At 35.3% G+C, this 15,952-nt stretch overlaps 1 protein-coding gene across 1 annotated transcript in view; it reads right to left on the reverse strand.

Annotated features, from left to right (window-relative positions):
* The window catches only part of LOC150089919 (putative phospholipid-transporting ATPase IIA), a 359,368-nt gene that overhangs the window by 244,207 nt on the left and 99,209 nt on the right, over window positions 1–15,952 (reverse strand). The window contains exon 8 of the mRNA XM_090368898.1: window positions 13,979–14,128. Coding sequence (XP_090225024.1) covers window positions 13,979–14,128 — 150 coding nt within the window. The remainder of the gene's footprint in view (window positions 1–13,978; window positions 14,129–15,952) is intronic.

The following is a 15,952-nucleotide window of genomic DNA, read 5'->3' on the forward strand; positions in this document are numbered from 1 at the left end:
CCTGTTGTTGTGGAAGCTGATACCTTAATATTCAACGAGGAACTGGACAAACTTTTAGAAGGAATGAATGTGTGAAATAGGGTTTTTTTTTTGGCTGATACCACATAAGCTTGCTTTCTTGCAGCACATGTCTCTACTACTAGTCACCTTTTGATCCCCCATTATGAATTGATGACACATTTGCAGATCTCCAGTCCACAGCGACCTATCCCTGAATCCAAGGATGCCCTCATAATTATGGCTAAGGGTTTGTTTACCTCCATTGCTGCCTCCCCTAATATAAAGTGGATAGATTCCATCCACTCCAGGTATGTTTTTAATGTTCATCTTCAACAATTTCTCTTCCACTTTCCTTTCAGTTATCACAAAGTCATTTAGCTCCCTGTTAGAGTTTGATAAAGTTTTGGCATCCCTCCCAAAGACTTTCTCATGTGTGAATGTAAATGTGAAATACCTATTCAATTTGTCAGCAACCTGAGCAGTTAATCCATTCACATCAAGTGGCCCAAAGTGATTCAATCCCTTCCTTCTCCTGTTAATATAAGCATAGAAGACTTTGCTGCATTTCTTTGCATTCTTTGCCAGAGATTTATCATTTGCTGCCTTAGTTTGCCTGACCTCCTCTTGTGACTTGATTGCAGACTAATTCAGGGGTGGCAAACCTTTTTAAGGGTGCATGCCAAAATTGGCTAAATCTTTTAAAAAACTACCCTCGCTTGCTCCCCGACACCTTGCTTTCTAGGCTGTTGCATATACCAATAGTAGCAAGAATCACTTTCACCTCTGCCTGTGGGTCTAGTTAAACTATTCATCTATTAGTAAAATAATAAGAGGAGTTTACCTCAATATAGTGCGTAGAACACTTCCTTATGATACCCTCCAGAAATTAAAACGAAAAAAACCGACAACTTACCAGTACATTAGAGTAAGATATAAATAATTAAATAATCAATTTAACACAATTCAAATCAATTTAAAACAATTAAAAATCAAATTAACGCAATTAAAAGAATCTAACGAAAATATTCAAAACGATTTTCCTTCCTGAAGCTGACAATGCTTTTCGACCATATGTCGTGATCACAGGAATGAAAATTACCGAATCGGGTTAAACCTGATACTTAAATAGAGATTAATTGTCTTTGCGCATGCGCGTAAAGGTCCACGCATCGGAGATCAAATATGGCCGTCGAACATTAACAGAATTCTCGTGTAATTTTATTTCAACGGTTTCTGCAATTAATAGTCGCGTATAATTACATTGAACGTTAAGTATTTTGGCCTCGTTAAATAAAAAAGTATGTTTTTCGTTAATGGCATGAAAGGCTAATTCTGACACTGCTGAACGAGAAGCACGAACTGAGGCTTCATGTTGATTTACATGAATATTAAGAGAAAATCGAGTCGAACCTTGATAAGACAAGTCGCAATCACCGCAAGGAATGTTGTATACCAGATCATTAATTTGTGTTGCGAACGCTGAAAGAACCGAGCGATTGTTCAGTATAGTGTGTAACTTCCGTATAGGTCTAGCTAGCTACAATTTTAAATTCGGTATCTTTAAAGAATCTGTTAAGCTGTTTGTGCCACTGTTCAACATATGGACAGAAATAAAGTATTTTTTGATATTACTATTGTTGATTGGTGTAGTATTTTGTATCCTATCCTTAGCTTGTATCCTAATTCGGTTTATTGTGGTAATGGAATAACCCCTGTTTAAGAATCTGCTAGTTAATATTTGTATTTCTGAGTCCAAAGCAGAATCCGTCGTTGAATATTTATAGGCATTAAGAAATTGATTAAAGATAATCGATCTTTTGTAGGTGAACGGGTGATAGCTATTATAATGTAGAAGCATACCGGTGTTTGTAGGTTTTCGATAGATGCTAAATTGTATTTTATTCGAGTCCCGGGTAAGCGTGAAATTTAGAAAGTTTAATGACTTTGTATCCGTATCCTCCCTTTCCAATGTAAATTCGAGTCTAGAATGAATACTATTAAACGAATGCAAAATGTCTTCGATAGTATTACTATTGGTAATAACTAGAACATTATCTAAATACCTCCCATAGTATGTGATACGGGTTCGAAAAGGTGTCAAATGTATCTGCTCAAATGTTGAGAGATAAATCTCTGACATTAAGCCACGGCTCAAACCCATTGGTAATCCAAAAATTTGTTTGTACACCTTGTCTCGAAAGGTGATGTAGTTGGCCTCAACTAACAGTTTAATTAAGTGAAAAATTTCCTTAATAGGTAGCTTCGTATGATTAATCGGTGTCGAGTTTTTATTTAACATATCCCAAGTAATATCTAATGTGTATTCAACGTTTACATTCGTATATAATGAGGTAACATCTAGTGAGAATAAACTGTCATTGTCGCTGAGTCTACAGTCTTTAAGCTTATTAAATAATGTATCATAGTTCTTAATCCCAAATTGTATTACCTGTCTAAAGGGTTTTATAATGTTATATACATGTGTGGCTAAGGAATGGAAATGCCGAGTTCCTGTAGGAAACAATAGGTCGAATAGGAAACCCCGTCTTGTGTAATTTTACCTGACCGAAAAGTGCAGGAATATTGTATGTTCTGGACTTCAATTCCTTTAAGTGAACCATAGTAATGTAGTCGTTTTTTCGATACGTGGTTAACGTTTTATTGTATTGATTGACCAAATTGGTAAACAGTGTTGGGTCTACTTCACAATAAGTGGAGGTATCTGACACAATTGAATCTAACTTATTAATATAATCATGTTTATCTAGTATTACCACCGTATCTCCTTTATCTGCCCTCTGTATAATAATGTCCTTATTTCCCCGAAGTTCTCGTAAAGCTGAACTGTCATGTGTATTCAATTATCAAGGTTCTCTCGTCTTATCAAGGTTCGACCCGATTTTCTCTTAATATTCGTGTAAATCAACATGAAGCCTCAGTTCGTGCTTCTCGTTCAGCAGCATCAGAATTAGCCTTTCATGCCATTAACGAAAAACATACTTTTTTATTTAACGAGGCCAAAATACTTAAAGTTCAACGTAATTATACACGACTATTAATTGCAGAAACCGTTGAAATAAAATTACACGAGAATTCTGTTAATGTTCGACGGCCATATTTGATCTCCGATGCGTGGACCTTTACGCGCATGCGCGAAGACAAATAATCTCTATTTAAGTATCAGGTTTAACCCGATTCGGTAATTTTCATTCCTGTGATCACGACATACGGTCGAAAAGCATTGTCAGCTTCAGGAAGGAAAATCGTTTTGAATATTTTCGTTAGATTCTTTTAATTGCGTTAATTTGATTTTTAATTGTTTTAAATTGATTGAATTGTGTTAAATTGATTATTTAATTATTTATATCTTACTCTAATGTACCGGTAAGTTGTCGGTTTTTTTCGTTTTAATTTCTGGAGGGTATCATAAGGAAGTGTTCTACGCACTATATTGAGGTAAACTCCTCTTATTATTTTACTATTATTATCAACGTAGAACATATTGAGTAGTACAGCTCTGATTCATACTATCTAATTAATTTTTAAACTCTTATTGACTATTTCATTCACTTCCTGACTCTCCAGCAGTACACAATCGATATACACAACTATGGGAGATTTTTTGAATGGCTTGGTACAAAATTACATTAAATCTACACTAAGGTACTCGGCCCAAAGTTACCATATTTCTTTTTTAAAATATTGCCTTCAAAACAACATCGTTCCGAAGTTTGCCAGGGTAAATTTAAATCAAAAAATTTCAGACATAAAACAACTAACACTGGCGACATCGCGTAATATTGTTAAGCTTGTCTTAAAATCTCGATATTCGAATAAACACAAATACCTTTCTCAGGTTAGGAAGCTTCGCAATAAATTAAAAAATTATCTACATCTGAACGATTGGTCTGTATTGAAGACCTCCGTAGATTTGCGACGGGAAGCACAGTCTTCAGAAATAAAAAACAGACGCGTTAATAAGTTGCAAACATTATCGGATAGGTCAAGACACGTTCATCCGAATTCTAACACATTGTTGCGGGCTTGCGACCGAGTTCATACGAGTTGGGTGACCTCCCCCCCCCCACAGACATACAACGTGCTACCACAGAATATGTCAGCTAGTGCACGAACACCCCCTCACCCAGTATCCAACGAACCGACATATCAACAGGTTATAAATCTTTCCTCGTGTACACTATCACAGGACCAGATTTCGCTTTTATCCAAAGGACTAAATTATAATTTAACACCTCGAAAACTGCCTAAAAAACAATGCGTAACTGAAATTGAATTTGGACTTCGTAATGTTCCACAAAAAGATGTATTTATTCAACAAGTTAACCAAGTAGTGAATAACATAAAAGAAACACGACTTCCTAAATTGAATACACATGACAGTTCAGCTTTACGAGAACTTCGGGGAAATAAGGACATTATTATACAGAGGGCAGATAAAGGAGATACGGTGGTAATACTAGATAAACATGATTATATTAATAAGTTAGATTCAGTTGTGTCAGATACCTCCACTTATCATGAAGTAGACCCAGCACTGTTTACCAATTTGGTCAATCAATACAATAAAACGTTAACCACGTATCGAAAAAACGACTACATTACTATGGTTCACTTAAAGGAATTGAAGTCCAGAACATACAATATTCCTGCACTTTTCGGTCAGGTAAAATTACACAAGACGGGGTTTCCTATTCGACCTATTGTTTCCTACAGGAACTCGGCATTTCCATTCCTTAGCCACACATGTATATAACATTATAAAACCCTTTAGACAGGTAATACAATTTGGGATTAAGAACTATGATACATTATTTAATAAGCTTAAAGACTGTAGACTCAGCGACAATGACAGTTTATTCTCACTAGATGTTACCTCATTATATACGAATGTAAACGTTGAATACACATTAGATATTACTTGGGATATGTTAAATAAAAACTCGACACCGATTAATCATACGAAGCTACCTATTAAGGAAATTTTTCACTTAATTAAACTGTTAGTTGAGGCCAACTACATCACCTTTCGAGACAAGGTGTACAAACAAATTTTTGGATTACCAATGGGTTTGAGCCGTGGCTTAATGTCAGAGATTTATCTCTCAACATTTGAGCAGATACATTTGACACCTTTTCGAACCCGTATCACATACTATGGGAGGTATTTAGACGATGTTCTAGTTATTACCGATAGTAATACTATCCAAGACATTTTACATTCGTTTAATAATATTCATTCTAGACTCAAATTTACATTGGAAAGGGAGGATACGGATACAAAGTCATTAAACTTTCTAAATTTCACGCTTACCCGGGACACGAATAAAATACAATTTAGCATCTATCGAAAACCTACAAACATCGTATGCTTCTACATTATAACAGCTATCACCAGTTCACCTACAAAATATCGATTATCTTTAATCAATTTCTTAATGCCTATAAATATTCAACGACGGATTCTGCTTTGGACTCAGAAATACAAATATTAACTAGCAGATTCTTAAACAGGGGTTATTCCATTACCACAATAAACCGAATTAGGGTACAAGCTAAGGATAGGATACAAAATACTACACCAATCAACAATAGTAATATCAAAAAATACTTTATTTCTGTCCCATATGTTGAACAGTGGCACAAACAGCTTAACAGATTCTTTAAAGATACCGAATTTAAAATTGTAGCTAGACCTATACGGAAGTTACACACTATACTGAACAATCGCTCGGTTCTTTCAGCGTTCGCAACACAAATTAATGATCTGGTATACAACATTTCTTGCGGTGATTGCAACTCGTCTTATCAAGGTTCGACCCGATTTTCTCTTAATATTCGTGTAAATCAACACGAAGCCTCAGTTCGTGCTTCTAGTTCAGCAGCGTCAGAATTAGCCTTTCGTGCCATTAACGAAAAACATACTTTTTTATTTAACGAGGCCAAAATACTTAACGTTCAACGTAATTATACGCGACTATTAATTGCAGAAACCGTTGAAATAAAATTACACGAGAATTCTGTTAATGTTTGACGGCCATATTTGATCTCCAATGCGTGGACCTTTACGCGCATGCGCGAAGACAAATAATCTCTATTTAAGTATCAGGTTTAACCCGATTCGGTAATTTTCATTCCTGTGATCACGACATATGGTCGAAAAGCATTGTCAGCTTCAGGAAGGAAAATCGTTTTGAATATTTTTGTTAGATTCTTTTAATTGCGTTAATTTCATTTTTAATTGTTTTAAATTGATTTGAATTGTGTTAAATTGATTATTTAATTATTTATATCTTACTCTAATGTAACGGTAAGTTGTAGATTTTTTCGTTTTAATTTCTGGAGGGTATCATAAGGAAGTGTTCTATGCACTATATTGAGGTAAACTCCTCTTATTATTTTACTAATATTATTATCAACATAGAACATATTGAGTAGTACAGCTCTGATTCATACTAACTATTCATCTATGTATCAGCCAAGCTAGCAGTCTTCTGACCCCACCTATCACTGCCTTGACAAGCATAAGCAAATATTCTTGCACCCCTTCTACTCAAGTGTATCCCATCCCTGTAAAAAACAATCTCTCCTGTTAACAAGCACAGACCATTTTAGAAAAATTCTACCCCATGAGCCTTGCACATTCTCTCCAGGGCCGAATTTATTGACAAGTCTCTCATATACTCTCTCCTATCATGTCTGAGCAGACCTGCACACTTTCAAATTCAATCCTATCTCGTGACGTTTTTGCCAACACTGCCTTGTACTTGTTAAGTAAGTTGTTGTTGTAGTTCGGTTTAACGACACAAGGGCTACTACGGCCAAATTGTGTCTCTTCATCGTTAATTGACAAAAAGCGTATTATTAGAGAGATTAAATTATATGCTTCTGTACAAACCAATATGTTTTAGATATAATAAAAGTTCTTCAATGATTTGCCACAGCATTACGTTGGGACTCTACATCGGTATGGTGTAGGTGTTTGGGATCCATTCCCCTGAATTCTAACAGGGCTTTCTTATTCTTCTTATTATTATTATAAAAAAAAAAAAAAAAAAAAACCTTTTTCTCCTTTATATGGTTTTTTCATGACTTTTTTTCAAACACTGCCCTGTACTTATTAAGTAAGTCCTCAAATCTCCTACTCTTAATATCATTACTGCAAACATGTACAACAATATCACCATTAGTGCCCCATCCAGATTATCAGAAATAAGAATTATGCTGCTCTGTGTGAGAACAAATATATCTTCTTGCTTTGTCCTGATTCATCTGACACTGATGATTCCTTGATCTTGCAGTTCTTGCTTTAGTTCTTCATCTGACAGAATGATGAAGTCCCTTCGCCTCCAGAAATACTCAGGGAGACGCTGGGAAATGGAAACTACGATTCCTCAGGGATTCTGTTTTGCACTAGAAATGGTGAGAATATTCTACTTAGTTTGGCCTTGTAATGAGTGAAAGATGAAAAATATTGAAGCATAGATTCAGTGAATATCAATCCTCTGATGTTTTGTTGCAAGAGAACTAGGTACCTCATGTTTTTGGCCCAACACAGTTTAATCTTTCCAGGCTTCAGATTCTATTTGTTCCATTTTGTCCTGGAAAGGAGACTCTTTCACACCTAGGTTAGCAGCCCTGTCACATGGGGACAGGAGCAGTGCCACCTTGTGACCAAGCAGCAGAGAATTAGTAATAATTATCAACAGAAAAAAATAAATGAAAATGATAAGAAAGTTACTTTGTATTCTAATCTAGTAAAGTAATTACTTTATTACAGATTTCTTTATAAAAAAAACAAGGAAACAATTTTAGTTTGTCAAGGAAGAGCATGAATCTATTGGCAAAGTCACTTGATCACAAAATCACTTGACACCTGGGACCCTGACAATATAGCCAAACAACCACTGCATTATGCAAATTAGAGTTTGCAATGCCTTTTACACTTGGTAAATGAGATCATGAAGACTCATCGGCAGGTAGCAACACTGCTGGATTCACTATAGAATCCTATCTTCAGATCTTTTAATTCCCATTAGTGTAATAGGAATTAAAATATAGAAAATAAACTTAACTTTCATCATTAAACAGTATAAAGTGTCTCCTTTAATTTAACTTTAGTAATAATTTAATTTAATTCTAGTAATAAGGAAAAATTGATAAAGACAATGAAGTCAAGTTTATTTTGGCATCGAGCCTTAAAACAGTGGGGGAGGGGCCACCCAGTTTCCTCCAACTACCTGTCCAACCCTTCCTTAAGTTTACACAAAACTGATCTATGAAGGCTTTGAAGATGAATTATAAATAACAATACAGCCAATCAAATAACCATAAACCACCACCTAAACTACAGTGCTAGTTTAAGTGGTGGTTAAAATAATCTGCTAACCGTTAACCACCACTTAAACTACAGTGATAAAGGTTTATTCAAGATGTTTAGATAGTTTGTTCCAATAGTTAACCTAGTGATGGCCCATGGCATGCACCAAATAAAATGGTTATGAGTGATGTAAATATGAATTTTAATATTCCTTCAGTATATTTTTGACTTTTGATCCACATCTGCTTTTGTTGGAATTTGAGAAGTATGTCCTTCTGGTTCTGCAAGATAGTTTCACCAAGTTCCCTTATTTTCCCTGCCTCTGGCACAGCAGAGCAGTAGATCAGTACTACAGGAGAAGAGAGTGGTCTGCTAGAACTGAGTTTCATTTTGGCACATATAATGTAAACAATCCAATATTTCCAAGAAAGCAAGTCTTCCTTCCACTACTCCAAATCAAGCACAGACTGGTCAAACAAGTCAAAGCAGTGAGTCCTCAAGGCATATTCTTCAAGCATATATAATCTGTTTCCAAAATTGTCTGATGCAAAAGTGAAAGGTGGCATATGTATTGGTGCACAAGTTAACACGTTCATTGCCACCTGCATTTGAGAGAGTGCATGCAATGTGTTGTAATTTTCAGAATGTTGAGAAATAATTAAACATTCTGAAATCCTTAACATTCCAAAAATTCTTAAATAATAGTTGAAAAACAAGTCTGGAATTCATAGCTTTATTCCATGTACAAAAATTAACCTCAACAAAAGCTAAAAACAAATAAAAACGTGTAATGGCCCAGAATCTGATCAGTGTGTTGACAGAATCAAGCAGTTACTTTCACAGAAGTGCACCCAGTTGACATAGATGAACAGTGCACTGTTGAGTCAGTTTGGTGTGACATAAGCACTGCAAAAGCAAAAATAAGAATAGGAGTGTGTTATAGGCCTAATGACTCGAATGAGTACAATGAACAATTATACAGAGAAATAGAGTGGGCCAGTAAATCAGAATGTCTTATAATGGAGGATTTTAATTTCCCAGATATTGACTGGAACTGGTGGGTTGGTCACTCAAACACTAGTCAGACTTTTGTGGATTTATTGGATGATTGTTTTCTGCAGCAGCATGTTTGAGAAGCAACCAGAGAGAGTAATACTCTTGTTCTAGTTATCAGCAGTGATCATTCGTGTATTTAGAATTGGCAGATAAAAGAACCACTAGGTGGCAGTGATCACAGTGTACTGATGTGGGATTTACTTAAAGATATAATTACCATCAGGGGTAAAGGAAAGGATTTTTGCTTCCGTAAAGGTGAGTACAGTGGTCTCAGAAAGTTTTTAAATTCTGTACAGTGGGATAAACTGACGATGTTACCAACAGTAAATTCTAAGTGGGAAGCATTCAAGGAATTAATCGTGGAAGCTACTAAACATTTCATACCTATTAAGAAATATTGTTCAAAGTTTAGGCCTAAATGGTTATCAAATGAACTAATGAGACTCGTAACAGAGAAGAAAAATGCATGGGATGCATATAAATTATCAAGCAACTCAGAAACCTATGGCAGATATAAGCTAGTCTATAATCAGGTCACAAAGGAGGTTAGGCAGGCGAAGGCAGATTACGAGAAATCCTTGGCAAAAGATGCTAAGAAAAACAACAAGGATTTCTTTACTTATATAAACTCTAAAAGGAAGGGGATGAATCTGATTGGTCCACTTGATATCGATGGATCGACTGTTGATGATCCTGCCCAGATAGCAAACAAACAATGAGTATTTTGCATCTACATTCACACAAGAGGAGTTATTAAAGTTTGGAAATGGCAGAAGGTTATCAAATTGTAGCAGGATAATTAATGATTTCGGAATAACTGAGAGCAAAGTGGAGGAGAAATTGTTGAAGTTAAACATAAGAAAAGCACCTGGGGTGGATGGGATCTATCCAGTTATATTAAAGGAGGTAGCAAAGCAACTAAGCAAACCCTTGACCACAATTATGAGAGCATCCTTGGACTCAGGGGAGTTTCCACGTTGTTTTGTATATTTATCAATGATATTGATGAAGGTATATCAGGCTTAATGTCGAAGTTTGCAGATGATACAAAGGTTGGCAGGGTTGTTAATAACAGTAATGGCAGTGTGCTACTGCAACAGGATCTAGATAATTTGAGCAGATGGGCTAAGAAGTGGCAACTGAAGTTTAACCTTGACAAATGCAAAGTACTGCATATGGGTAAAAGTAACCCCAGAGAAACGTACCAACTGTGTGGTACTGCACTTAAGGTGGTAGAAAATGAAAAAGACCTGGGAGTAATTGTGCAGGCAGATATGAAGTTTTCTGAGCAATGCAGACAGGCTGCCAGGGCAGGTCATGGGGTTTTGTCAATGATATATAGGAATTTTGCTAGCAGGGAAAAGGAGGTGATTATCCCTCTATATAAGGCAATGGTCAGGCCATGCCTTGAGTACTGCGTACAGGTCTGGAGGCCTCATTTTAGGAAGGATGTAGATTTACTTGAGCTTGTACAGAGAAGGGCAACAAGATTAGTGAGGGGAATGAAGGGATCCTCTTACCAAGAGAGGCTTAAGTTTTGCAAACTGCAGTGGCTGGAGACTAGACACCTGCGCGGTGATCTGATTGAGGTATATAAAGCCTTGAATGGGTTGAGCATGCTGAATTCTGATGGGATCCTTCCACTTGTTCAGATTACGAACCTAAGGGGGCATATATTCAAATTAAGAAAAGACAGATGTAGAATAGATGTGCAGAAATTTGCCTTTAGCCAGTGGGTGGTTAATTGCTGGAACAAACTTCCATCTGTCGTTGTGGAAGTTGATAGGTTGAATAAATATAAGGAGGAACTGGAGAGGCATTTGGAGGGAATGGTGTGATTTTTTTTTTTGGCTGATGCTGCATAAGCTCATACACATGCTTTCTTGGATCACATGCCACTACTACTACTACATGCCTTTACTTTTAAACCACTGACTGCTTAACACATTAAATATGTCACGACACAGGTGTGTAACATAATCCACACATTTATGAACTATTCTGATTTGATTGAAGAAAAACCAGATATTTTCATCAAGAAACCTTCACCAGTGACTAACTATTTCAATCATAATGAGAAGAAAGCCAAAAAGTATCTCTGCCCTCCCCAATCCAGATTGATTTAATTCCATAATTTTTAAATTTTGTTCATAAAGGTCATAAGAAAAATCATAACTGTCTATATACGTTACAGCAATGCTGAGCAAAATGCCCAAGAGTTGTTTTGCCTTGTAATAAATGCCTTTATTGATAACATTAAGAATGCAAATTACAAAGAACTTTTTGATATATTCATTGAAAATTAAGTAAAAAAATGGGAAACAGAATATCATTCAAGCTCCATTACTCGCCCTCTCAAAAAGGTGAAAGGTGGCATACGTATTGGTGCACAAGTTAACACATTCATTGCCACCTGCATTTGAGAGAGTGCATGCAATGTGTTGTAATTTTCAGAATGTTGAGAAATAATTAAACATTCTGAAATCCTTAATTAACATTCTGAAATCCTCATGTTCCAAAAATTCGTAAATCCGGATGTTTTTAGACTATCTGAGCTGCTATTCACTAACATAGGGAGAGATTCTCAGACATACAGTCAATGGAAAAGAGGTAAAAAGGAAGGTGGAATGAAGCTATGATGAGAAACTATGATTTTAGCTCACCCTGACCACAAAAGACAGATATCAGAGTATACAACTTTAAGGATTTTTTTTTTTTGATTAACCTGAGGAAGGCTTTTCATTTTTCGTTTGTCATTTACTTGTAAGAAAGAATAATACTGTATTCTGTACAGAATATAAATCTAATATAGTTATTATTGCATATTTACTTTTTCATTTCTGGAAAAATTACTGATGCTACGCAAAAAGGAAGGTCATATTCAGAATCAGTATACCTGTATAATTCAGATAAACAGAACCTTTTTGAAAATTGTTAATGTTATTAACAAAGAAGTAATTTCAAATTTTTGAATTTACAATATTTAAGCTTCTGCACACATATATAATGATTTTGTTTAATTTTTTTTTTTTTTCCACTTCCCATTTACTAATTAATCTTGAGGTATAATAATCTCCATATTCTGCTCATTTGGAAGCCTGTTTCATATTGGTTAAGCTGTTTTTCTTAGTGCTAGAACAACTAAGTGTTTATCTGAAATATAGACAGTTTTAATTTTGTTTTGCTAACCTAAGTTTTAGAAAATCAATTTTGGAATAAAATTACATTATAGTCAGAAATAGATACTGTAGTTACTAAATCAAATAAAACAATATAGTTACTTAACACAAAACTAAGTTTACCTAACTAGAACTATGCTTTCTTTTTTTTTGATTCTACAACAGTTCTCATTTCTTCAATTCTGCCAGTCAAAATATGCATCTGCAGTTTAAAAAAAAAAATGGTACTCTAATTACCATTTGGTCAGTCATTAACATTTTAAAGAAGGGAGGAAATTATGAATCACATTATGTCATATAAATACTTAATGCTATTTAACAGTAAATAACACATAAAAATAAAATGCCATTATCCTGTATAATTTTTCATTAATTTGGGCTAACACACAGTTATTAAAACATAAATTTAACGATAGCCTACTTCTAAACAGAATTATTACATTTCATTTCAAAAATTAATTGCATTAAAAACTGTCACCTTAGGCAAAAGATCCAATTCATTTACACAGAGCATACATTTTAAAAGTAAACCCCAAAAACAATCAAAGGAAAGCACAATTTATTATCAAATAATTATAATTAACAAATGAGGTGTCCTCCATTGATAGCAATACATAAATTCACTCTTCTGATCATGTCATGAGCAACAAGATAGTTTGTGTCAATGCACACCTGACTGTATTTTTGCAACTGAATGCTTTACAGATTGCTCTCATAAGCTTTCTGCCTTAATAACCCCCATAAAATGTCTGGGGTGTTAAATAAGGTGACCAAGATGGCCAAAGTCCTCAATGATAACAACAAGGATTTTGGCCACCTAAATATAACTGATACGATTCAATCCCTAAAAACTCTTGAATGTTTCCATGATTGAGCATGCAGTATGACAAGGTGCCCCATTCTACTGGAGCCAGATGACTAATTTTCATCTAGATGCAATAAATTGCACTATGATGGCTTAGTAAACAGAAGTGATAGTTTGTTCAAAACAATGAGCCCAACTATGCTTCTTAGTGTTAGGGAATTTTTCAACAAATTCCTGTTGACATTCACTGTAATACTTTGTTCCCAAGTAAGATTCCACTAAAAAAGCATGTTGACATTTATTCACAAGTAATTATGCGTGCAACTTAAAACATGAATAGTAACAAACTGAACTGTCACTTGTTCCAGCTGTGCAATATCCTCCAATATTGATCTCACACAATTACATCAATGATAGTTACTTGGTAGCAATACACTTAATACAAATAACATGGATTATTTTTTAAATTAACACTTTTTGTATAAATAAAATACTTCTGATATTTTTAAGTATAAAAGATCTATACAACTGACTTACTAATTCACATCAGGAGACATCCAACAATAAACTACTTAGATAAAACTGCAAGTGAAATCATACCTTACTTCTGGGTTCAGAATTATTCATGACGCTCCTAGTTTCTGACCCTGTATATATTACAATTCCCACAGCTGTACCAGATGCAATAACTGTATTTGCCCAGAGAGTATTTTCAATACCAAGAGAGTCCTCTGCTCCATCACCATCATGCTTCAAAGAGAAAAAGGTGACAATCATAAAAAAAGTGAAGACATTGTGTTCAAAATATTAAAAAATACACCACAAAAATCGCAATAAAATACCTTCATATTTGAAAACTTATTCTTGTATCAGCATTTCTTGGTTTGGGACATAATTATAAGATATAGACTGGGCATTCTATAATTTAGAATTCAAAGGCTCCAAAAAATAAAGAAAATACATAAATAATATACATATAGATAAAATAAAATCCCTGGCTTTCACATGCCAGCAGCAAATCCCATAACCCACAACTGCCAACTTTTGACATGCAAAAGCTGAAAATTAAATATCTGTAAGTAGAAGGAAAAACAGGTTTTTTTGGCCAAAAACAGACAAAAAAAAAAAGTAAGATTTTTTTTTTTGAAAAAAAAAAGCATAAATTCTTTTCAAAAAAAAAGAGGAGGAAAACATTTTTGTGAAAAATGCGGGAGTTGTTTTTAAAGTTTATATTCCACCAAAAATTAAATTTCACTGGCATAGACAGTTTACATTAAAAATACACTCATAGGATTGCTTAACAGTACAGTGCGCTTTTCAAAAATTAGCTTAATTAACATTTTTCTCTCTGTGGATTGCTGTTTAGATTGTCTGTTAGATACCAACTGAGATTTAGAATGGAAATCTAAAGAACTGGCAGTTATGCATATCTATTCAACCACACCAATGGCTGGAATCAGAGACTGAACAGCAAAAGTTAGCTATTATAAATGCTTGAGAAATATTAGCTGAAAATCATCTACTTCCAAACAGTGTTTGTGACATATCAAGGGCCTCTGTAGCCGAGTGGTCAGGAGCGCGAGTGCAGTAGCACGCGCTCTTTGAGTAGACCGGATTTCAAGCCCCTGACTGCTGAATAATGGTCGATCTGCCAACCCGCACTGGACCAGCATGGCAGATTATGGTCTATTTCCTTCAGCATGAATTGTTGAGGAGACTTCCATCCTGCAGTGGGTTGATAATGGCTGCACTTTACTTTTTTAATTCCCAAACTTTCAAATTCAGACCAGTATAATTTCAGTGAAACTTTAAAAGCTGGTTGATTAATACTTTGGTCAAAGTACACCAGTTTATATTATCAGGGCACAGCTGCAAATGGAAAAAATACTAATCTCTTACTGTCAGAAAATGCTAACTTGTCAAGAAACCCACTAGTAGTAGTAGTAGTAGTAGTGGCACATGATGCAAGAAAGCAAGTGTAGGAGCTTATGCAGCATCAGCCAAAAAAAAAAAAATCACACCATTCCCTCCAAATGCCTGTCCAGTTCCTCCTTAAATTTATTTAACCTATCAACTTCTACAACGACAGATGGAAGTTTGTTCCAGCAATTAACCACCCGCTGGCTAAAGGCAAATTTCCGCACATCTATTCTACATCTGTCCTTTCTTAATTTGAACTTATGTCCCTGTAGGTTGGTAATCTGAACAAGTGGAAGGATCCCATCAGAATTCAGCGTGCTCAACCCATTCAAGGCCTTATAGACCTCAATCAGATCACCGCGCAGGTGCCTAGTCTCCAGCCACTGCAATTTGCAGAACTTAAGCCTCTCTTGGTAAGAGAATCCCTTCATTCCCCTCACCAATCGTGTTGCTCTTCTCTGTACACGCTCAAGCAAATCTACATCCTTCCTAAAATGAGGCCTCCAGACCTGTACGCAGTACTCAAGGCGTGGCCTGACCATTGCCTTATACAGAGGGACAATCACCTCCTTTTCCCTGCTAGCAAAATTCCTATTCACTAAATCAATAATGTTGTGTTCTGAACAAATGATTCAGTATCCCAGGACACTGAAA

The sequence above is a fragment of the Mastigoproctus giganteus genome, chromosome 2, assembly GCF_048544385.1.
Source record: "Mastigoproctus giganteus isolate SK-2022 chromosome 2, ASM4854438v1, whole genome shotgun sequence".
NCBI classification, from domain to species: Eukaryota; Metazoa; Arthropoda; class Arachnida; order Uropygi; family Thelyphonidae; genus Mastigoproctus; species Mastigoproctus giganteus.